This window comes from Branchiostoma lanceolatum, chromosome 6, assembly GCF_035083965.1.
Source record: "Branchiostoma lanceolatum isolate klBraLanc5 chromosome 6, klBraLanc5.hap2, whole genome shotgun sequence".
In the NCBI taxonomy this organism is placed as follows: Eukaryota; Metazoa; Chordata; class Leptocardii; order Amphioxiformes; family Branchiostomatidae; genus Branchiostoma; species Branchiostoma lanceolatum.
The window spans coordinates 11,174,052-11,199,837 of NC_089727.1; the positions used below are offsets into that span (position 1 = coordinate 11,174,052).

General features: G+C 42.5%; 2 protein-coding genes across 2 annotated transcripts; both read right to left on the reverse strand.

Moving 5' to 3' along the window:
- Window positions 1-59: 59 nt before the first annotated feature.
- LOC136436569 (solute carrier family 25 member 43-like) lies at window positions 60-8,228 on the reverse strand. Its single transcript, XM_066430632.1, has 5 exons — window positions 8,029-8,228; window positions 3,140-3,536; window positions 2,630-2,802; window positions 2,206-2,340; window positions 60-1,956 (listed from the first exon to the last, which is right to left on the reverse strand). The coding sequence occupies exons 1-5, from the start codon at window positions 8,146-8,148 to the stop codon at window positions 1,762-1,764; spliced, it is 1,020 nt and encodes a 339-aa protein (XP_066286729.1). The 5' UTR covers window positions 8,149-8,228; the 3' UTR covers window positions 60-1,761.
- Window positions 8,229-12,147: 3,919 nt separating this feature from the next.
- On the reverse strand, window positions 12,148-25,255 carry LOC136436571 (von Willebrand factor D and EGF domain-containing protein-like). Its single transcript, XM_066430635.1, has 22 exons — window positions 25,105-25,255; window positions 24,427-24,586; window positions 23,892-24,031; window positions 22,352-22,618; window positions 21,604-21,708; window positions 21,018-21,083; window positions 19,217-19,431; window positions 18,564-18,650; window positions 18,061-18,166; window positions 17,565-17,770; window positions 17,336-17,409; window positions 16,959-17,022; window positions 16,612-16,809; window positions 16,103-16,299; window positions 15,578-15,784; window positions 15,104-15,344; window positions 14,745-14,952; window positions 14,453-14,622; window positions 13,214-13,468; window positions 12,957-13,071; window positions 12,686-12,809; window positions 12,148-12,288 (listed from the first exon to the last, which is right to left on the reverse strand). The coding sequence occupies exons 1-22, from the start codon at window positions 25,181-25,183 to the stop codon at window positions 12,246-12,248; spliced, it is 3,327 nt and encodes a 1,108-aa protein (XP_066286732.1). The 5' UTR covers window positions 25,184-25,255; the 3' UTR covers window positions 12,148-12,245.
- Between the last annotated feature and the right edge of the window lie 531 nt (window positions 25,256-25,786).

Genomic DNA, 25,786 nt, shown 5'->3' on the forward strand with positions numbered 1-25,786 from the left:
GCTATAGTAAGATACTGTGATAATTATACTGGACAGCATAATAAAAAACAGGACAGCTCAAACATAGTTTCAGTTTTGTACCTGTTAATCACAACACATTTCCACCTTTGTACAAGGTAAATAATACATTATCACTGCTCCACACATGTCAGGACATGATGAACCTTCTTATCTTCCTTCCTCCAAGAACATTCTTCCACCTCCCCTCAATTCTTTACTTCCCTTGTGTCACTCTACAAATAGACTTTCTTTGGTCTGGCATTCACAATGGCACAAAACAGACACGTTCTTTCAGTATTTGTCAGGAACAGAAACAGTTCGCACACAATAGCAAAGACATAAAAGCATGATTGACTTGAATCAGCTTTTTCACTTCATGTTAGAGCAAGGAGGTTTTATGCCTTTTACTGAGGTGAAATCAGCTTCCTTTACATGAATCAAAAGCGACCTCTATTAATCACTGTCAGTACTGCAGCAAAAAGTTCAAATCACACAACATTGCAGGGGTTTCATCGGAGAGCTCAGAGAGGGCTGCAGCAGGGGTTACCACACACTGATTGGTCTATACAGCCATCACAGATCTTGTGCAAAGACCAGGCAAGTACCAACGTCCTCTTACACAGAGGGAGGACGATGGTGACTGCAGCAGTTCAAGTGCTGTCAACCTGCAATGATTACTTTAGCAGCTAGGTGTCCCCACTGCCACATCGGTTGAACCCCAACATATGCAAAATTATAACAGGATCATGCTAGGTGCAAAGTTACTTTCTCTTTCACCATAAACTGTTAAAGTTATATAAGAAATTTAAATTCTAGAGCATCACATTAAAACACAAGGAATAGAATGAAATAAAATGTTTTCTTTTCTGCAGTGTAGACCTACACTTCAAACCATTCAAAACAATCCAGGCATAAAAAGAAGGGTACACATGTACTAACAAGCCAGAAAAACCAGCAATTTTACCACATGATTTTTCTAACAATGACAAACTAGACATTTACATACTTTCGCTGTCATCTACATACTTCGAGTTGTCAACAAACATTAGAGAAACACACAGCAAAATAATCCAGGAAGATTATGCACAAAAAGTATAGTCTGCAAAATGCTGTATAGTACTGTGATATTTGCTATCAAAGCTATTAGTACTACGTGTTTAGCACCAATAGTTAAATAAGGAAGCAGGATATCAGATAGACAGGATACATCTGGTCAGCTGTTTAAAGAAGACCATCTCGTGCCATATCAGGTTCCTTTCTTCTTTCTCGTCAGTAACAAATGAGAACAGATAAATGAAGGTTTCAAGGCATTCTACAAACTGTTTTCACTTTCATCTGTATAAATACTTTGCATTAAGAGTAGCTCCTTTTTTTTCCTTGAGGCAGCCATTAAAATGTACTGTACTGTACTGTACTGTATGTTGACCCTGACAAAGGTCTGTATGCCAGACCATAAATTTCCTGTATGTTCTCTTTTCTCTTGTTACTTTCTCCCTTACCAGCAAAATATCTCCAAACAATATTCACTTGTTAAAATGCTTTAGCCAGACCATTTGATTACTGGTACTGTATATCAATTATAGTGTCTTCTGCAACATTGATTGTCTACAATGCAAAAACAATAAATATTTGACAATGTTCCCTCCAATGCAGTAAACCCTGAGGGATTTGCAGGGGCGATTCTTAGTTGCTTTCCTTCATTTTCGAAAGGAAGACTCCCCTTCTACAGTTGTTTAAGACTGCACCATGTGAGACATGGTGCTAGGAGAGTTTGACACGCCGTTTGATGACCCTCTGGTTTCTATGCCACTCCCTCAGCTCCCCTGGCGTTAGGGTTTGGTCAATCCCAGGTTTGGGAACGTCGCTCCACGGTGAAACCGTGAAGCCGTTGCTGTACAGGAAAGTCCGCTTACACGCCTCGAATGACATGAACATCACGCCTGCGTATGGCACAACCTGAAAAGTGTAGGAGATGACAGTTATGTTTACCAAGATAACACTGTCAGAAATACGGCATTCACTATTAAGCTTAAATTTTGAAACTCAATTACTACTGCTTCAATTCAATCAAATATTGTAAAACAAAAAGCTACAATTCAATGCCAGTCAATACATTTGTGGATTCATGATTAAAATAACTAACATACCACAGTATATGTAAATGTTCTGGAATAACAAAAAACTTATCATATAGATAATAATTACCTTCATGAGGTTAGCCGTAGTGCCCCTCCAAAGAGCCTGGGTCCCCCCATGTTTATATGTTTGAAAGAAAGCATCCACCATCCCTGTGAACTCCACATCCACCCCTCCCCTGTGAGGTAGCACTGTGCTGTATGCCTGAGGAACATCAGAAGGCACATCTTAATGACATGTACATTTTAATATTACATGCTAGTGACCAGAAATCTTTATGGGAGGAAAGTATGGGAAAAGAGACAACGATTTTACTTCTTATTTATATTAGTTGCTGAGGTATACGTAGCCTTTCGGCATCATATTTTGTGTCGATAATAGAGTTACACAAATATAAGCACTAAATTGTGTTTCACTTAAAAGTTGTGAGGAACGAGGGTTATAGACTTCTTGGATTCCTTAAGAAAGTAAAATACCAACAACAATGTTTCACCTGTAACTTTTTTCTGATGGTGTCAAATGGATATGAAAAGGTTTGTGCGAAAGCAGCAGCGATGCAGCCATTGATGAAGTTAGCTAGAGGAGTCAGGTGGGAGGAGGGGACGCTCCAGGCACGGTCCAGCAGCTCATACGCCATGAAGGTGCCTCCTGCAAATGGTATCACACCTGGAATACAAGGAGGAAGTTTGTAAAGGGGATGCACATATGCTAAGGGCTATTCTTGAATACAACAAAATAGCAAGAAAGACAACAAAGTTATCCATGCACTACAAAAAAAAGCACATTTTCTTGTGATGAAGAGCCTTTCATAAACTTAAGTGGTGGTTTTATTTCAGGGTAGGAGGAAAAATTAGGTTTTTGCTGTGTTTGAAATTCGCAGTTGAAACAATTCTGTAATACAGTAGTCATACAAGGGAGACATATCATTGGTGCCATGAATTCAGAGAGGTCACTTCAAAAACCACAAAAATAAGACTGACAACAGTTTGAAGATTTTCAGTACCTATGACTGATGTGGACATTCCTCGGAAGAATGCTGTAATTCCCTCAGTCCTGTACACAACTCTAAAGGCGTGGAAGATGCCCCTGTAGTGAGCTTTGCTCCTCTTGGCATGCTGTGCTGTGAGACGAGTCTTGACCATGTCTGTCGGGTACATGATGCAGGTGGCAGTGATCCCACCCAAACTACCTGCCAACAGCGCTCCACCTGCGCTCAGGTACCCCATGTCATCCACAAACAGCTGTCTGAACTTGGTGTATGCACTGAACTGTATGGCTGTGTACGGAAACAGCCGCATGCAGCCCAGAAAGTTGCCCTTCCAAAAGGCCCGGAGTCCTTCATTTTTGTACAAGTTGGAGAAGGCTTTGAGGAATCCTTCTTGAGTGTCTTTGGTTCCAACCTACAGGAGAAAGGAAAAAAATAATTGTTGATTTGATTTCTTATGCTGTATGAAGTATATGTACATGGTACAAAATGGGGTGGTTCATTATTCAACTTCAACCTAGGAGTTACCCCCAAATGACCCCATCAGAGGCAAAGTATGGGGGGGGGGAGGCCCCAGGCTAACGCAGGCAGGCCTCCAGCCTGGCCAAGAAAGTCTGATTTGTGGGAGAAAACAAGACAGGACCAGGCAGGGCGTTCCACTCAGGTATTGTATGTGGAAAAAATGAGAATCTGTATGTGTCTGTGCGGGCGTTGGTGGCTTCCCTGGGTGCACCCCTAGGCTAGCCTGAGTACCAGCCTTTTTAGCTTCCGTCCGCTCCAGCTCTGCCTGGAGGAGCAGAGCTTGGGTAGCGTACGAAAGCTAAAAAGGCTGGTACTCAGGCTACCCCTAGGCAGCTTTGAGTAAATTGTCAGTCTGTATGTTAATATGTTTGTATACTAGCTTGCAGAAAAAGGTGAGAGAAATGGCCACTGCAGGTCGTTGAGCATTTGTGTCATGCTGCTCATTATACCATACAGCATTATTCACCCCCTACTTTTTACTTGAGTGTCATCCTAGTTACTTTACTGTGGCTCCCATAACTCTCCTCTCACAAACAGAGTATGGAAGAGCCGGTTAACTACCTAGGATGACACCAAGGCTACTCTTTACTACCCTGACCTAATAATGGTTGGTGTAAACATTGTCATCATCGAACTGCAAGAGAGTTTAGACCGCTTATTTGACAATGATGTCTTCCAAAACCTGCAAAAAAAGAAACGTGAATTAGAATTGCTTTATCAAACAAAAACAAACAACTTGATTGTAAGTCAGAAGGCCAAGTGGATGGAACATGGTGAAAAATGTTCAAAACTTTTCATGAATCTAGTTGAGAGAAATCAAGCTAGAAAAAACATGACAAAAGTTATTACCTCAGATGGTATTGAAAAAACAGATCCACAAGAAATTTTAAATGAACAAGTGAAATTTTTCTCCGGTCTTTATTCTTTTGAAGAACCTCCGACACCTCTAGATAGCAATATGTTTGAAACTTTTTTTCCTAAGCCAGTACCTGTTAGCTTATCTGAAGAGCAACGGGATAGTTGTGAAGGCTTAATAACAGAAAGAGAGCTTAAAGAAGCAATTTCGTCCTTTTCGGCCGGGAGATCACCCGGATTAGATGGACTACCAATTGATTTCTATACAACATTTTACAATATTCTTAAACAACCCATGCTAGATACATTTAATTATGCATTTCGCTCAGGCCATCTTTCTGAAACTCAAAAAGTCGGACTAATTTCATTATTACTGAAACAGGATGCCACAGGACAGGACAAAGAACCCACAAATCTAAAAAATTGGCGTCCACTAACTTTATTAAACTGTGATGTTCGAATATTATCGAAATGTATCGGCCTGCGCATGAAAAATAGTATGCCACATTTGATTTCATATGACCAAACAGGTTTTTTGCAAGGGAGAAATATTGGGGATAGTATAAGAAGAATACTGGAAATTATGGAATTTTATGACACACATGAAAAACCAGGGTTACTCTTTATTGCAGATTTCGAGAAGGCCTTTGACAAGATTAGAAGGGATTTCATTTTGAAAGTACTAGATTATGTTGGCTTTGGAAGATCATTGATACAATGGATAAATGTGTTATATCAAGATATTTCGAGTAAAGTTATCAACTATGGATATATATCCAGAGCATTCCCTCTGGTTCGCGGGGTCCGGCAAGGCTGTCCCCTATCCCCTTATCTCTTCATTTTAGGACTAGAAGTTTTATCAAACAAAATTAGAAATAATATCGAAATAGAAGGTCTAATAACTCATGGTATCGAAACTAAAATTTCACAGTTTGCGGACGATGCAAATTTTCCTTTGGCTCCGAAACTTGCAACCGTTTATGCGGTGATAAGAGACTTAGAAGGCTTTGCACTGTTATCTGGTTTAGTAGCAAATTTCGAAAAATGTAAAGTAGTACGTATAGGCTCTCTTAAGGGGTCAGACTTTGTCTTACCGTGTGCATGGCCCATACAGTGGACAGATGGTCCGTTCGACATTTTAGGTATACACATTCCACAAAACTTTTCAGAACTTGTATCAATCAACTTTGATCGAAAACTTGTAAAAATGGATAGAATATTACAGCCCTGGAAAGGGAAAGCACTGTCCCTTTTTGGGAAAGTAACCCTAGTGAACACACTAATAGTCTCCCAATTTATGTATTTATTTAATTCACTTCCAACCCCACCTGCCACTTTCTTTAAACAATACGAAAAAAAAATCTTCAAGTTCTTATGGGGAAGTGGCCCAGAGAGAGTTAAAAGAAAAACCATTTACAATATCCAAGAACAAGGTGGACTCAAGCTCCGAAATCTTCTAGCTGTAGATCGAACTATAAAAGCATCTTGGATGCCAAAATTGTATTTGAATAAAAACTGGTTTTGTTCCAAAGTGTTGTTTATGTCGAGTCCGATTCTAAGGACGAATTTCCTTCCCTTTGTGCAGCTTAAACCTCAAAACTTTGAAGATTTGTTGGGGAAAAAAGTGATTAGTACATTTTTTTGTCAAGTTATACAATATTGGTTGAAATTCCAATTACGACCTCCTGAGAATGCAGTGGAAATCAAACAGCAACTTTTGGGTTTAAATTCGTATATATGTATTGGGGACAAACCCTTCTTTAACACTATATTTCATAATAGGGGAGTATTCTTCATCAATGATATTTTAGACTCAGCAAATAGAACTTTATCTTTTGAAAATTTTGTGTTGAAATTTGGAGATGATGTTTGTTCCGCATTACAATATGATCAATTAATCTCGGCCATCCCTTCTCAGTGGAAAAACTTACTTAGACAAGAGTCCCCAAATCTACAGGTCTGTATCCCTTTCTGTAGAAATATAAAATGGCTTAAAAACAGAAAGGTTAATAAGGCCCTTTATTTCTTTTTCATGTCCGAAGCTAAATTATGGGAACCTTCTTTTAACATTCAGTATTCATGGGAAGACTATTTTAACACCCCAATACCCTGGCAACAGGTGTATAACTTAATATATAAGATAAGTATAGATTCGAAGACTCGTATATTTCAATATAAATTATTATTCAAATTCTTAGCATCAAATCAAAAATTATACACATGGGGACTAGTAGACTCACCACTTTGTAGTTTGTGTAAAGAAGAGGAAGAAACGGTTATACACCTGTTCTCTGACTGTCATATTGTATCAGCCTTTTGGACTCAAGTAAACAACTGGTTTGTTAATCATATGGGAACCTATCTAAACATGACAACATTTAGTATAATTTTTGGTAATTTGAGTAAACACTGTACAGTCCTATCCAATTTGTTCATTGTGTTAGGTAAAATCTACATCTTTAGAAACCGTCATTCTGTACTTAGATTGTCTTCCTTTATCTCCTTTGTTGCCGATGTCTGTAAGTTAGAATACATAATAGCAAAGAGAGGGGGGAATACACAGAAACATATAGGAAAATGGGGTAAATTTTATCTTGGAAACTTTGCATAGTTAGTTTTAAGATTGTCAAACAGCCACCAAGTTATCATGTTTTTCCTTTGTTGTGATCCTTTATTTGTTATGAGTTTTCTTAGGAAATATTTGATTTGATTAAGGATCAATGTTATCTTTATTTGATTGAGTCTGTTACCACAAGCAATGTTATTTTGAAGGTAACTTGTTACCTCTTTCTTTCTTGTTTGATTCAAAAGCTTTGTTAAGCTAAATATTTATGTATTTCTTGTTGATTTGCTCTATAAGGTTTTCATACAGATTATGATGTTAATTTTGCGATGGTTTATTTGACTATGTGCCATACATGTGTGTGTGTGTGTGTGTGTTTTCTGTTGTTTTTCTGTTTTTGTTATTGGAAAATCAATAAAAACAATTTAAAAAAAAAAAAAAAAAACATTGTCATCATGTCATCAGTTTCTATTTATACATTTTGTATACCTCAACCCCCCCCCCCCCTACTTTGCCCCTGAAGGGGTTTATTTGGGGGCAACTCCTATGTAGATGTAGATTGTATGTTTTATGCTCAATTGAAGACAGGTCTGTCCAAACACTGCTAACATCCCCACTCACGTAAAGGTCTTTCTTACCGTTCCAGTTTCATTTCATCTCGTAACGTCCATCACGCGATCTACTACATTCCCACGCAGATATCTTGTTTACCTTTCATGGTTTGTTTACGTAGAACACCACAACTGATTGATAGTGACACTGTCATGTGATGCATGAGTCAGACTCATAGCATATATGATCATGATATGTGTGTTATCAGGACAGACAACTGTATAAAAACACCATCGTCCATATACAAAATACAAATCAGATTCATCCAAAATGATTAAAGAATTGTTTTTCTAAATTCCGTTGTTGATTTTACCCCGTCCCCACCAACGTTTCGCTTGTAACGGAAGTTACGAACCTGGGACAAAATCTTGACGACGTCCAGAGGCGACGTAAGTGTCCTGCTGGTCACCCCCGCTGTTCCTCCGCACACGAAGCTCTGTAGGAACGTCAGTCGGTGATCTTTTCTGCTGCCCATGGTCCGTCAAACGACAGTTGACCTCATTTTCCTGGCAGTACTACTACAATCTCCTTGCTTCGTTCGCAAACATAGTCAACATGAACTTTGACCTAATCCACATGACATAGGTGACGTCACAATAACCGCAGCACATACCATATTAAAGAATTGTGCGTCCTTGCGCAAAATAGTTCTTAGTCAATTTTTGAATTGTACCATAAGTTAACACAGAGTTTGGAATAATAAAAAACTATGTGTGATACATAGATAATGATATTTTTGTTGAATTTGAACCAGTGAATAGTTATGATTATTGAAGAGAGTGTTGCGATAGCTCTATGATAGTTGGCGCAATTTTGATGGTCGTTCTGTGAAAAGGCTCTTTGGGGGCGTGGCTGGGAAACCCTTTCTGAGAGTGAGAGTCCCCAGAGTACCAAAGACCAAAACGACAGTGCTACACAGCTTCCCCAACTCAATTCTTGCCGGTCCGAGGCATGATTCCAAACGCTCCGAGGCATAATTCCAACCGCTCCGAGGTATGATTCCAACCGGTCCGAGGCATTTCCAACCAGTCCGAGGCATAATTCCAACCGCTCCGAGGCATGATTCCAACCGGTCCGCGGTACAATTTTCTTTACGCACCGCGACCTGATTCTAACCGTTCCTCGGCAGAATTTTCTGCCCTACGCGCTGACCTGCGTTCCTCGACAGCGGCACAGTCCCCTGTCCCCCACGCTAATACAGTGGACGATCCCAGGTGGGTCAAGGGTCACTCGTGTTGTGAATGTGTGGTGAACGCCAGTCAGGTCGTGATTTTCAGTGCTTCGTTCTGACTATCACCGTCTCTAAAAATACGTGCGTACAAACTAAAAGGAAGCCCTGATTGTCAATATCAACTACAATATCAACTACAATCGACGGACAATTGGCGTTAGATATTCCTTTTTGCCCCTCCCGTGTCAGTAGATCGACTGAAAGGATGATATAGTGGGCGTTGACCCCTCTAGAAATCTGCCTGTCGTGGACTCAACATTGCTACCAGCACACACACACACGTTCACCACAAAACAATGTTGTGTAATATGCACATTAGATATTGGCCATAAAATTCATTGACAGAAACATACGGTCGATAATACAAAAGATATTCTTGTTCAGTCACGGAAAAATCCTGTTATAGCCCCAGCCATGAATGAAATCGAATGTTATAGAAATGCTATCTGTTACTAGTAGTCTGTGTTGTCCATGAATGAACTTTCATCAAATAACTCGACCATGCGATATGCTGAAAGGACTATAAAAAACCGTGGCCAACTTGAACTTTTGCCACCGTAGGAAGTTGTCCTGCGAGACAGGTCCGTTTATTTCAGGTTCAGAATCTGAAATAACACAGAAACAAAATGCAAGCTATAGTATAACGTTATATAAAAGGAGAGCTAGCTGAGGAAGAGAAGGATGCGTACCGATCCCGTCAAGTACACCGCCAACTCATATGATATATATACTATAGTCCGTAGCACTGACAGTGTCAGGTTTGAGGTCTCTTGAACTTTAATATCATAATTTAAACAGAGCCAAGCCGGTTTTATTGCTGTCACGGTTGTTGCAACAACAGCAAATATGCCTATGACACACGGCGACGAAAGTTTATATTTTCGCAGTTCACATTCGACACGCGTGACCCTTGACCCATCTGGGACCGTCCACTGTATTAGCGTGGGGGACAGGGGACTGTGCCGCTGTCGAGGAACGCAGGGCAGCGCGCGCGTAGGGTAGAAAATTCTGCCGAGGACCGGTTAGAATCAGGTCGCGGTGCGTAAAGAAAATTGTACCGCGGACCGGTTGGAATCATGCCTCGGAGCGGTTGGAATTATGCCTCGGACTGGTTGGAAATGCCTCGGACCGGTTGGAATCATACCTCGGAGCGGTTGGAATTATGCCTCGGAGCGTTTGGAATCATGCCTCGGACCGGCAAGAATTGAGTTGGGGAAGCTGTGTAGCACTGTCGTTTTGGTCTTTGGTACCAGAGTGCGTGAAGGTCTGAAAGGTCGGCGTGTTTATGAGGACATTACTGAAACTGATCCTGGCTGCCCATCACAGTTGGCTGTTCAACCATTTATAGCACCATGGCTATTATAGGTTTGAGCAATGAGAGAGTATTATATACTAGCCTCTGCCAGGCTCTACAGGTCGCTGGAAAAATAGTAGAAATTGGCCAAAAATTAGCTAACCTTAGTGACGTCAATGTCTATGAGATGGCGGTCATTTTCATATTTGTCAATTGTCACACAAAATATACTTACGTCAAAACTTTGAAAGAAGGTCCCCGTTTCATCCTGACCTGAAATATCATCAACGTAACGTTTTAGTTATAACGCTACGACAATGGAACAGATATTACTAACAAGATTGGCAACATAAAAAGATGTTGCCATGGCGACGGTGGTCTCTGTTAACGTTTTCGTTTTTAGCTCACATGCAAATAAGGACCTCGCATAATAAATTGCATAAATCATATCAGTCGATCACCTTCTCTACCAAAATAACACAAGTTGTCCAATGTATGAAAATCTTGTTTTCACAAAAAAAGATATCGTGCCATTTCCTCATAAATTATGTAAATGAGGCCCTTTATGCAAGATTTGTGTATAATAGTGGCCACATTTACTTAACTTCCAAATGGTGCAAAAATGAAATCCCCATCATTTACCACTATGGATTTATAGTATTTGTCATTAATTATGCAAATTAAGTATCAATTTGCATAATTGATATCTATCGATATTTATCTCTTTCTGAGTTACATATGTCATGTTTTTGAGAGTCCTATAATAGAATGCAGCTGATTTATTAACTGTCCTCATTAATTATGCAAATCAGATATTGATTTGCATAATTGGCATATGATTATGTAAATTATCACTTAAGCTATCTACACACCAAAAATTATGATGATCCGTCATCCCCTTCTTGCGTTATTCTCTTTCAAAGTTTGAGTCAAAATCAGCTCCTGCAGTTCCAAAAAAGCCGCTAGGGGGTCCAAATCTACAGGACATATTTTGCTAACAAAGAGCTATCCACTACTTAAAAATCATGACTAGAGCATGTTCAGAAGACGAGATTTGAAAAGTGAAAGTTCCCCTGCAGTACCATAGAAAGTCGCTAGGGGGCCCAAAATCCAATCATTACAAGGTCTCCCACAGACCTACCCACCTACAAAATATGAAGACAATACATCCAGGCATTCTTGAGTTATCGTCCCATGGACTTTCACATTCCTGTACAATTCCTAGAATTCTTGCAATCTGCACACAATATAGTAAAAATTTGGCTCGCCCCTGAGGCGTCGCCAAAAACACCGCAGCAAGGTGAACCTACTACTGCTTCATAGCTAGCCTTTGCCAGTGCAGTATCTTACTTTTTCACATTGACCTTGCTGAAGTAAAAGAAGGAAAATGAGGATACATTTGGTTTTATGAACTTATCAAATATGACACCAGTCATATTTTTTATGACACCAGTCATATTTGTATACGGACTTGTTGTTTGTGATGGTACATACAAAACACAAGACTGCAGTTGCATTTATAAGATATAGCAGGTATCTAACGTTACATTATTTGCTTCAAAAGCAGAAACTAATACAGCTCCTCAATACTTGAGCTATGACAATAGGAGAAGTAGGACTCCCCATACACGCGGGCATGGCCGCGGCCCAAAAGAGACACTTGACGGCTAACTGAGGTACTGCAACGCGAACTCTTAGCACACTCGTTCATTTACAGCATTTTGATATTTTTCCAACAAAGTCACCCTTTTATATCATAGGACGGGCATAGCTTTTGCATCTTGCTCTTTTTCCTGATAAATCTGCACCTCCCACTAAGGTGGGAAAGCGCATTCGCTTACTTGAAACCTCCTTTTTAGTTAGGGAAATACATGTATGGGAATGACGAGTATATGTCAGCCATTGTACTCTCTATCTTTCACTTTGTACCAGTAAACAGACAGACCAGTAGATTGACACACCACACATGCCAGAGCTCTTTTATTCTACTGCACACGTGTACACGATCACTGCAGGTCTATTCTAAAGCTGTCACGGGTGGCGACTGTCAAGGCGGGGTCTGTTTCACCACACCGTCTTCTTTCAAGAAGCTGAAAAACAAATGTGCAACATGTAGATGATCATGTATGCTGAAGCTGCAAAGCCACATTCCGTCGACTTTATTTCAGAGTCAATGCTTGGGAAGCCGGTATAAATGATTCGTAGTATTGAAATGTGTTGCAAATGGTCATTACCGCCCCCAATGCCTTACATCACTTGCTCATGGCAACTACAGTTACGTTTTCTAGCTACATTTAAACTTTATATTCAGGGCTCCGCATTACCTACATCTCGTACCGGTATCGTCTAGGGACGAAATGCGGCCTATCTTTTACAATGGAGTAGTGTCAACAAAAAAGACGGTAACAAGGCTTGCATCATTTACATTGAGGGGCAGTTCACGTAATGACGAGGACAACAGCGCATAAGTGTCTATAGATAACGTACCCGACAGAGACACTCCTCTTCTGCTTCTTAATCTTCAAGATGAAGACCACTACCAGCACAAGAACAACTGCACCAACAGCAGTACCAACCGCGATGCCGACGATATTCATGGGTTGCAGGTCATCTGTGTACGGGATAATGGACGAGTTAGAATCATAAATGTTAACTATATAGGTGAAAACCATTTACACCTCCATATCTAAACAAGATTGTCACCATACAGAATCTGTGCCCTCGCGGCATTTGCTCTATTTCTTATCTCCGCACTCACCTGGTCTGTACGTCCAACCACTGCGGTTAACGGACGGGTTGCAGTACCGAGCGTTGTCCGCAGGGTGGCTCCCATTGACAGGGTAGCAAAATCCTTTGATCTCGCAAGCGTTTTCCTGTCAAGATTAAGAAGTGTGGTCAATGGTCATGGTTTGTTTTGGTGCCGTGGTAGACCCAATTTGAATACGGAGGAAGAAATATGGTTTGCATTAATAACAGACATGAAATGTAATCAAAAGTTGGAAATACAGGACATACCTTAGGCCGACAGACACCCGTTTCGTTGCACTCCTGACAGTACGAGTCGTATATGGTGACCTGAAGCACGTCACTATTCAGACGACCGTCGTTGCTAATGGCAACGGTGATAGTACTGATGGGGGTTCCCGTGTTCTCATCTGGGTTCCCGTCGATGATCAGGACACCCTCGCCTACCGTACACTCCACCTCACGGAAACTCATGAAGTCGGCTGTGGCGGGGAGAGTTGCACGTTGTCGCCCCCTCGCCGTGTCCTGTAAAGAAAGATAAATACTATATTTCTATGATCCTCTATGTTCTGGATAGTGTACCACGTCTTTTCTGTGTCACAATATTTGCAACTGAGCTTCATCCGCAGCCGAATCAAAGGGACGATATCAAAAGACAGTCACTACAGAAGATATAACCGTCGAAATAGGAAACAACACGTCTTAAGGCCACAGCAAGTAAATTTTATGGATGACATCCTCCGCAGACTCCAAAATTAATGAGATAGGGCGAAAAAAAAACAAGGCGGACAAAAAAAAACAAGATTCCAATATTTTCAATTTTTGAGATCATAAATCTTGTTAAACACGAATTAAGGTGACGAAATATGATATCATGACCAACAGGTCTTTTATTCCTGTATTCAACCAATGAGGTTTCATATATAATATAAAACTTCCTTGATTCAACAGTAAACATGTCCTTGTAGATGTGTATACATCATCTCAATAGACTAACTACAACAAATGCAGAAAAGAGCTTGTTGTACCATCATCTGAAGCAATTACACTGGGTATTCATATGCGATGAAACACCTTGTGTATACAGCTCAATCAACTAGAACCCCTCCCATTATTTATATAATGTCCTTGCTAGAAAAAATGCAGAAAACAGCTTGTTATTATACCATCATGGGCAGGAACTACACTGGGTATTCATATTCAACGAAACATCTTAGACTGTCAACATTAAACTGTTCTTGAAGATGTGTATACAGCTCAATTAACTAGAACAAATGCAGTAAACAGCTTGTCATACCATCATGGGCAGGAACTACACTGGGTATTCATATGCAATGAAACACCTTAGACTGTCAACGTTTACTACATATTTGCCAATTTTGGCATGTTGACCACCGTCGGAGGGCAATGAAATTTCTTGTTTTTTATTTCGAAATCAGGCGAAAATTAATGAGCGCGCTGATGTCATCCATAAAAATTACTTGCTGTGGCCTAACCCAGAACACTCACCAAAGTTCTCTCCACGTGGCATCGGAGAGACCTCGAGTCCAGGAATCCGTCTCCGACGACGCCGATGACGTCACAGGCCTCAGACCTTACGTCACACGTGCGTCCGTGCCTGACGTCGACCAGGGCGGGAGGTCTCGTCATGTCCACCGAACAGTCGGAGGAAGTGTAGCCTGGGAAGTGAAAACAAATAAACAAAGTCAGGAGAAAGGGACGTGTTGTGGTCACCACCTTTTGATCTTTACTTTTGCTAAGTGTACAGTTGAATAACTCTCCTAGTTCTAAACTTTTGCACCTGCATCGCAGTAGCACGTCGCGTTGACACACTGTCCCCTGAGACTGCACCTGCCCGGACACAGGGAGGAGCCGACGAACGCAGGCGGGAGGGCGGTGCTGTTCCCGTCCTGCTGGTCGTACAGCGTGACGTTCTTCAGGGCTTCCTCGCGACACAGCTCCTCCATCAGCATGGCGGCTTGTTGTAGAAATACCAGGTTATCCGTCAGCTGTGAGAAAGACAATGATACCGTAAAACATTTGATTTACTTTTCTGTAGATATTCCAAGGCGAATGAAATGATAGTTCTGTTTGAAGCTGTACCAGGAAAAGACCTTGGCAACATTCATTATATGATAAACAAGAACCATCTGATCTCACATTGATGTCTTCAACACAGTCCTCCACTCCCGAGAACACGTCCACGTTGGACAACGTTGCGCATGCCGCGAAGGCAGGCGACGTCATGGCGGCTTCCTTGCACATGGCCGTGGCGTTCTCCAGTGTGATTCCACTCGGAGTGGGCCAGGTAGCGCTGACACCAACCGGGAACGGCGCAGGCGAAGCTAGGGTTGACTTGACGGTGGCTCTGTTCAGTCCTGTACATCTCCGGTCCCTGGGCCTGATGACAGACACATGGGTCAAGCCGTCTTTTTCCTATCGTGATAACTCCCATTCCTACAGTTCCCACATAGCTAAAGGTTGACCCTTTAGACTGAAAGTTGATAATCCCAATCTTTGTCACACACGTGTACGGCTAGAGTCAGCCTATCCATTACAACGTTAACGTTGAAACATCTCCCATCCCATTCTTACCCCTCATTTATGGTAAACTGACGTGTATTGGCCACATACCCGCGGCCTCTCCTCTGCACCAGTGTGTCTGTGATGTCGATGTCGAAGTCATTCCGAAAGGTCGGTATCGTGTTAGGGTCTCCACAGTTCGGGCCGTCGGCAGCGCATGCGCAGAGCACAGATCCATCGTACCGACTGGTCCTCGCCTCTCCTGGTGTGTCCACTGGGTCGGGCAGGCTGTCGAACAGACTCTGTCCGGCTGGGATTCTGGATAAATGGGAGTCATAACATAACGATTTATGTCTTCCTCCCAGCAGAAGTGCATGTGATACATCAGTGAAATAGTTGATATGTCCTTACCCTTACATGTCAGAGCTGAAACAAAACATCTCTATTTCCTCTTGAGCGCAAAATGATTCGTTGATTCGTCAAGCTTCACATAAATTATGTAGTTTATCTATGATTCAAGTTTGCTATTTTCCTTCCCTACTGGCCACAACTCAACAAACTACAACAAAGACTACAAACAAATCACTATAATAAACTACGTATACTAGTACACAGAAAGAAGAGTCTGCTAATCACCTCCAAGACCAGCTGAACGCGTTGGGGTCATACGAGGTTGTCCCATCCCTGGTTCTGTAGTCGTTGCTGCTGTCGTGGTCGAATGTGCCGAACAAGCCTTCCGTGGCCCTGAAGTCGTCACTGGGTACCTTCATGTGGACATTTATCCCCCAGGAGAATATATCAGTCCGCACTTCTGCACCTGAAGGAAGGGACACCTGGAGGGCAAAACACTCTCCTTGACGTTTTCTGACAGATATCTTGAAACAATTGTGTTCATTCAGTCGCCGTTGCCTAAAGACTTTTCTGTTGCCTAAAGAGGCAGCTGCTGTTGTTATCAAGAGCAAGTAATACACTCTGCAAATACTGCGACAACGACGTATACATATGTAATTATACGGCAGCCCGGGATTCAGCGTGGTAACATTTTACTGTAAGATAACATGAGTGAAGATTTGTGTGCTTTTATGATGACACATCAATACTACCGTTAACCCGTGACCGCGTTTGATGCATAAATTTGATCCTACCTTGAAATTCCTGCCACTTTGACCGCGGGTGACTCGCACCCCTTTGGCAGGCTCCTTCTGACTTTTCAGTCGGACCGCCGGGGCTGTCTGACCGAAGGGACCATCGCACATGTCAATCGTGATGACGTCATCTCCCTCCCTCACGGCAACGCCACAGTTACAGGACACGTCCCAGCACCGCCAGACTCGGGAATGTACCTGGTAGATATTTATCAATATATGACATTAACAGAATCACGTATGTATAAAATCAGAAAATTAAAAAAAGATTCACATTTAAGCAAAAAAGGCCACCGATAAACCTGCTAGTCAGACTAGATCGCCATATCGCCATGAGAAAGCCTCACCTCAAATGGACGACCTTTACTTCTGTGAAGAACAAAGTCCCCAACTCCATACCAGTCGTACTTTCTGCAACATATATAAATCACAAAAGTGAGCATTGCTGCTAAGACTTCACTATATCCACCAGCAATGAACTTCACAGCTACTTAAAAGCATATGGCTAAAAGACTTGGAAGATCTATTTTCATTAGCTGCGAGGTACTTAGTACATGTATCTCTATTTACAATATCAAGCTACATGTATAAAGCAGATAGGAGTCTTGTTGCAAGATAGCCCATCAGCATACCGGTGAGATTATGCCTCAACCTATCTCAACGTTAACGTTGTAGCAACACGCATGGTTTCCCGAATAACAATGTTGACAATGGATCATTGTACCTGCGATCATACGTCATGTAATGCGGATCGCCTGAAGCGTGGGCTTGGCTTGAATCTTGGTCGATAGTTGTCACCTGATATGTGTGAGGAAAGGGGAAGCACAGCGATTTTAAAATATAATTTGAACAATCTCACAAAAACGTATCATACAACATGGTGCTCGCCTCTAAAATCTAGGATGGCGAGAGAAGAAAACACAGAAGAGGCAGCATGTGTGCAGGAAGCCTACCAGAACATCCTGAGTGTTGCCACTCGGCGGCACGTCACAGTCAGCCGTCGACGGGATGACATCTATCTGCACGTACTGGTCTCCGTCAGTCTGGAAGTCCCGGATGGCCCATACCGTCACTGTCTGTGGATTGTCGACACCCCAGCTCCCTGTGCCAAACGACAGGCTACACTGGTCCAACAGCACGTCAGGGCGGCCCAGGTACCCTGTAGGATATAAAGGAATCTGTCTCTGATATGATATGCGTGCAGAAACCCAAACATGAAGCTTCTCGAAATAGTATATGTATATACACAAGCGTTTGTTTACGCTGGCCAATAAAAGTGTCGTACACAGTTAGTGTACTGAATGAATTATTAGACGTCCTTGCATTCAACTTTCTTACGTAGCTGCACTTTGTTAGACAGACTGGGAATCACATGCAGACTATACAGAATGATTTTTTTCATGATTAACTTTTAGGATTGAGTGTATATGTTCCGGTGAGAGGACCTACCGTCGTTGTTAACAATCATGACGTCACAGTTCAGGGCGATGGTTGAGTGGACTGTGAAGTTGGCCGGCCCTCCGTCCTCATGGACCGTCAGATCCTGTGGTCCAACCTAGAGATAGACAACACAGTACAGATATAACCTTGATGGTGCCTCCTGTTTAGCCTCCATCAGGCCTTCCTGCGGGGGTATGGATCGTAGACTTCGTCAAAAAAAGGGAATAATTGGCCAGTATAGAGTTCGTCCACGGTAAGGTCAACATTTCCCCCTGCAAATAAAACCCTACGGTGGACAAACTCCCTTGGCAGATATTCTCCCTAGGCCCTATGGCTGCTGCGCTGGCAGGTCGTCTGGTAGAGACTACTCCCTGGTACATACGCTTTTGTATGAAAAATAATTTCGTCGCATTGCCGGGTCGCCATACAGCAAGTGTTTAGTTTACAGTTACACATATGTCGCAGTGGAAGAACTTTGTGTTTCCTGATCATGAAGACTGTGAAATACTCACCACGATACCAGCGAAGAACGGGTCACTTTTGTCCGGCACGGTGGTGACGTTGGAACCGTCGTACTCCCCGTGAACCTGGCAGCTCACCTGAAGATTATTGAGTTGAAAAAGAGATACAAATGCAAACAATAAGGAAATATTCTTCTTTGTTTTGATTCGTTTTTGCTTGTGATGATGGCGAAACCTAGTAAAACACTTCCATGCTATAATCACAACTGTGCATAGAGAACTGTACCTTTGTCGTACACTACAACCTTTCAAGTATTTTGGTGCGTAACGTTAGTCAAAACATGTCATTTCGCTGATCATTTCATCTATAAGCTGATTTTTTCGTATTAAACGCAACAGTTGAAACAAAGAAGCGAGTAGAGCAGTCTTCTGGCCCCCGGGATTCGAACTCGCGCCGAAACCGGGCAGCCAGATCACAGGCACGCACGCCTTAACCACTAGGCTAAAAGATCTAGACCAGTTGGACTGGTCAGTTGGAGGCGCTTGAACCCCACTGTTACACAGTTGTACTGAATGGTCACGTGCACGGTATAGTTTTGTTTTATCAACTGACATGTATGTTCAAGTTGCCATACATTGTTACCTGTTCCAATTGTCGCGCAATAAAGTTCACTCTCTTTCTAAAAGCCCTGTAGACATTTCACCTCAGTGTTCAACAGGATATCGGCCTGGTCCAGATAGGCGGTCTGCACCCATCCCGGCATCTGCTCCGTCAGGATGACCGTGTCGTCCAGAAACCACTCAACCACCCACGTGACGTTGGGCCAGGTGGGGCCGTCAAAGTCGCACAGGAAGTACGACTCGGTCTGGCTGAAGTGGTAATCCAGCGTGGGGGCGCCGCGAAGCTTCGGGAACAGGTCTGCATGGGGAAATATTGGTGTCGTCAGGACGTTTTCTATTACATTGTATACTGTTTTAGCCATTAGAATGCATATTAGATCGATTGTTACTCATGTTGGAGATGAGTTCTCTGAAAATGTTAAATATTAAGTAATAGTCGGTTGTTATGTATGTTAATGAATTCTTGCCATACTTTGTACCATGTACAATTGTCGTGCAATAAAGTTCTTCTTCTATCTCATGCTCATTCCTGTGATTTAGTAAATGGTTTATTTTGGTGTCTTAGTATTCAAGAAAGGCGTGTTTTTCCTGTTGTCATTTCTATTGGTGTTTGATCCTTTCGAGTTTTCCAAGTATTGGTGGTTCATTCAGCAAAATTGTTGATTAAGTGTGAAATAGTATCTAAAAACTGTGCAATAAATATCCATACAGTGTTCACCACGTTGTCTTATTTCTGTCATTGAGTCATGTTTTCCATTTACTTTCTTTCTTGGTGTGCAGAACAACGTAACGTGATAAATGGATTGTAACGATTTTCGTGGCATAGAGGTCTCAGCCCACTAAAAGCCCCTGAACCCGCAGCACGTTGACGACCTCGCTGCGACCGAGCGATGTGACAGCGCGGTCAACGAATTTCATCGATGATAAAAAACGAATCTCTTTACGTTACTTTGTGTGTTTTGTTCTCTTTTTAGTCATACTTGTACATTTTGTATGGTATTCCCATTATAAAGTCAAGGCTAACCCAAATCCAATTTAGGTCACAGTGAGGTCGCCAACGTGCCGCGGGTCCAGTGAGGTAGGGACATAGGGGGATGCCTTTTGCAGAGACAGTGCCGTCACATCCATACAGACCGCCTGTTGTGGGCCTGCCGTGTGGAAAGAGTGACCATGGTCCTCCTTGCTTGGTCTAAACCAGTGAAGCCAGTGGTCAGTTAGCGGTCACTTATGTCAGCGCTATCCCGGGTGCGTGTTGGCGACTGATAAATCTGTGTACTAAGTTGTCTGCAATTCTCTTCAGACTTAAAGAGCACGTTTGTGTTTTTCGAGTGGTCTAGCTAGCATATGTTTGCGTCTTCCTAAGCTGCAACACGATGTCCACGGTAAATCTGCACGTGCCCATACTGTAGCATTTAACGATTAGTTGTTATTTTGCACTTTGCAAGCGCTTTTGTAGATCAAGACAGTGGACGCGACTAGGTGCGGTTGCCCGAGTATTTGACATAAAGGCGTTTACAAATACAAATGTTGTACGCGGATTACATGGCATTAGTTCGGTAATGCTGTCTTTCATTACTGTAAGGAACTCTAACCCCAGTGATGCTGCTGTGTCAGCACTTAACTATACAGCTTTTTGCATAGTGCACAGAGTACGGCTAGTACATGTATTTATGTATTTACGCTTTGTTTGTAAAAAAATAGGATACCTAGGCTCCACAGTTAGCCACGCAGGCACACGTGAAAATTTAAGGGACTATTTGTGGAGAACAAAGTATGTCACACACATTATCCTACAATATCAAATAAATGACTACATCAAATAAAACTTTGTCAACATCGTTTGTTATAAGATGACTTGTCAACATTTCAAATTGAATGGCATACCTGTGCAGCCCGGGTAGAAGCCACCGTTCGGTGACCCTTGACCCACTGGACACGGGACGCGGTCTCCTGATGGTCATGATATAGGTCGCTACGTCAATCAATCATTCTCTTGTCACAACTACAAGATTTACAACTTTGACATAAACGCACGGCCCGAGACTACGGTATTTGTCTGGTCAGCAATGCATTAAGGAATGCAATCAACACACAAATGGCACTAAATGACAGGATTACGTCGAAATCTTGACAAGAACAAAGGAAACAGTCTTGGCAGCGAAACGGCTTTATACTCGGTTGAAAAGGAATGCGTCGACGCCAAAGCGATACTTAAGTTGCATGACCTACAGAACGACTTTGGTACCCAGTGTACATAAAATTACGTACTGATAATACATCGGAGGAAGCGATTACTGAATAAAAGTCAACCCTATCGTTTAGGAGGGTGAAAGGTATCAGACGTTTAAAACCTGGGCCGGGAGACTCCATGCTAAAACCAAATACTCGTATGTACTTTTTATGCGTTTTTGCACGTTCACATTGGGTGACATGATGAAACAAGTCCTAGACAGTATTCAACAGACCCTACCTGCACAGTAAGCGCTGTGATGGGGGGCAGACAGGGAAGAGAGCTCGTACACCAGAAAAGTGCTGCAGTTTTTCACCTTCAGGTTGACGGTGTCGTCACAGCAACCTACACAAAGTAATAAGCACGCTTTACACACGCAAACAGTGTATGACACGATGGGTCCCTTGCTTGCATGTGTGCGTGGTCTAAGCGAGTCTAAAATGTTATATGACGACTAACGCGTCAAACGCTATGGTGGCAGTCGCAAGAAAACCTGGGACTTGTAATGTACAGCTTTTTAAGTTAACTGTGGATATCTTCAAAATCTAGCTTGATATTATCAATTATGTAACGTTAATTAAGTCCAACGCGCGGATGTCACCTGCCCATGGCCACCAGCATTTCCCCCTTCTTCGTTTTTTTTTACGTTTACTTTCATATTGTTTTCGCTCAGTTTCTTCGTCTTCTCCAAACAAAAGGTCAATGACCGGACACGACGGCTGTCGCTGCGGTTACTATAGGTGAAGCTGACACCCTGTGGTGTTCGATAAGATTTTGTAGCAAGTGTTACGACATGGGCTGGTTACCATATATATATGAATGTATTTGAGTAAGAAACAGAGCAGTAGTTTTTAGGCTAGACCCTGTGAAAGTAAAACTATGTATTTTCTTGCCAATATTGCCCTTCTTGTTTTTTCAAATACTTCTTAGTATGAGACACCATGGTCAGTCCTGTAACAAAATAAGAACATCTGTATGTGTGCCGTACCTCCTTGGTTGATACATCCTGTGACTGACTGTGTCTGGTTGACCGTTGGTACGGTACCGTCCATCCACACGGGGAACCTGGTACCACAGGAGTTCACAGGGACGCAGGAGGTCGGCATTTCGCCTCCTGCTTCGCTGACGAAGCGGTACCAGCCCTCGACGAGGCCCCGGTCGTCGAGAAGCTCTCCCTCCGCCCGGCCGGTAGAGTTGTGGCCGGCGCTCCGCCAAATGTCGTCGATGGAGTCGTGTTGGTTCGGCCGACACGGGTCTGCCATGTCGGGAAAGAGAACAGTACAGTTCCATATCGTGTACAAGGCGCGTTGTATACTGCTAGTACTAGTGCCTGAATTCATCTTTCATTTATGTAGGTTTTGCTTTCGATCGTACCAGATTTAATGTCAAGTGCAACCGAAGTATTTACCTGAGCAGATGAACTCGACTTCCAGGTACTTATCCGTGCCATAACAAGGATCATAGATGAACACTGAGTCGTCACTCCACACCGAGCAGCTGGTCTTCCCCTGGCAGAAACTCCTGACCACGTCCAGGCTGTAGGGACTGCGGCAGGCGGTGGTATAGATTTGGCCTGGGCAAAACTGGCTGGAGGTCCGGCCGTACAGAGCGGACACGATGTTGATCGGGTGTCCAGTCGGACACTGAATGGACAATGTTTCGCGCTTGCAAGCTCGCAACTGCTCCACTTCTGTTAGAGAGAGGACGGCAAGATAACAATTTATGGCCATACCACCAACTGCCGCAGCACCAACAGGGGCCTATCTGTGGTCAGGAGCAGATGCCACGGGAGGTCCAGCTGCGTGTTCGCCTATGATCCTTGTTAATATTCAGGCACGGACAACTGAGTACCTAGAAGTCAAGTTCACCTGCATACTGTCAGGTAAATACCTATGCTGCACTTGACATCAAATTTGCTACGATCCAAAACACTACCTACGTACGTTCCAGTAGTTAAAAACCTTTTCTTACGAAAAGAGAAATTATGGAATATATTTAACATAGCATATCCTTCATCTTCCCGACATTTCCCAAATATAGTGTTTCGGTCTGCCTCTTCATCTGACTGAAATCTATTGAGGAAAGACAATTTCCATATACATGTACTATAATACATCACTAGACAGTTAATCTATTAGTAGCACCAGTGTTTTAGTGTGTGAACGCAATTTGTTTAATCAATTGCCATATCCTGATGTGCGGATGAAGTTGATGTTGCTTTGTTAAGGGTACACTTTTTGATACGATATTTTGACGCTGAAATTGTAAATTCGTGTAAAGGAATGTATGGGCATTGTTCACAAGGTCCGTTTCGTTCATACTATAATTGAAGGATTGTAGACATATTTACGCTCACTTCAAGTACAATATTTAATACGAAATTTTGACACGGAAATGATGGCATATCATTGGTTATGTTCTGAAATTTGTAGCATCCATACCGTATCGAACACTGTACAATGTTTTACTGTCTTCAGTCTTTTCTTGCCCACACTAGACACTGTATGACAAAGTATGCGGAGTCTTACCTGGACCTTGACACTCGTATTTCACTTCTAGATATTTCATGATGTAACCATGGTGACAAGGGTTGCCATTAAAAGTGGCGTCCGACGCGGGCACATAGCATTGTCGCCTGCCTTGGCACATGCCCTGGACAATCGCTAAGCTGCATAAAAGTCAAAGCGTCAAAGAAATTTTAAACCTAGCCTCTGCGCAAATATTGGACCTTGCAACTTTTAACAAGACATCAAACAATATAACCAATGATGTCGTGGCTGCGCACTCAAGTTGTATTACTTTAACGCCACGACAGTGATAAAGACTACAATGAACAATCTCAGGTAAAGTTGACTAAATAAATGTGATATAGATATTACAAACAGGTGAGTGAAAGCTCAGACCACTCTCTCAATCGGAAACAGAAAGATCGCACTAATAAAAGGCAGTAGAATACGTGATTAGATACTAACAGATACAAAGATCCAGGGTAAATTAGCTATCAATAAGACAGAAATAGAGGGTGGTGAAAGAAAGATGGAGAGGACCGTGGAGCTAACTAACCTGTCCGGGGCGCGGCAGCCCCCAGGCGGCATGTGCGAGCCGCAGTTCTTAGTCCCGATGTGTCCATAGTTGGCGAAGCTGATGTCCAACGTTTCCCCCGGCGGACAGCTCAGGAGCAGGATGGAGTACTGACACGCCTGCTTGGTCTGGATCGTCCTGCCTAAGTGTTTACCGGGAGAGATAGAACCGATTTAATCAATGACGCAGGTAGCTCGGCATAGCGACCGATTTGTTCAGAGCACAGAAAGTTGTCAGCTATTTATCATCAATGTCATTTACAGTAAAGCAATGTACACGCACAAAATGTTACATCGTCAGGCATCATGGGATTATCATGATTAAACGTTCAGCCAACTTTTTCAAAAGCTTGGAGTAGAGAAGGCGCGCGACCAAAAAGTATGATAGGCTTAGAAACAGAGGTATTTATTACAGGAGGACGTTATCATGCTACATGTACCGGTCTTACAAACGCATACATATAGGTAATCCAACCACTCATTCATAACTTACCTTTCTGCAAGTAGTTTACCTTCTATCAAAAATGATAACGTTATATACATGCTTTGAACGAACGTTCTAACGTTCTTCTACAACACACGAGTTACGTTCGTAACTTATTGCGAAACCGATCAAATGTCCAGTATCATAAATGGGCAAACGTGATGGAGTTTAACTTACCAGCCAAGTGTCCACTAAGGACAGGCAGGGTGACCGCTAACAACACGATAACCTTCATGACACCTTGTCCAGAGGACATGACAGAACGTGATGTGTCAGAGGCGTGGAGCGGGCAGGTCCCTCTAGGAGTCCAGTCACCGGTCGGACTGAAGTACACTAATCAGGAGACCGACTATTTATACAAGACAGATCGTGTAAATACGTCCGGTAGGGACGCTTAAACAACGTTTAAGTTTGTCAACATTGTTAAGCCTCAAATCCTCGTACAAAGTATTAACCTGATCAATGACACGAACATAAGCTATGAGCCTGAGTGTGTTGTCATCACGTCTTGTAAATGTTGCAATAAAAAATTCAAAAAATAAACTTTATGGTCTCAACTGGAGATGAAACCAGCTCTGAAATGATTTGATTTGTAGGCAAATCCATATCTCAGTAGGTGTGAACTTGTAATTGGTGCCGGTGTCATGACGACGTCATTGTAATAACGTCATGACATTAGCTTGTATGTATTATCATACTTCTTCCAACTGAATTATTGGGAGCAATTCAGGGTGGAAGGTAGGCCATGCTACAAAGCTCCCGAAAACTACCGACATCATTACAATTCTTAATCCCCGGTCCTTTCATCGCTGTCACTGTCAGCGGCTGGCAAGGTGCAGTTCTCTGCACATACGCACGG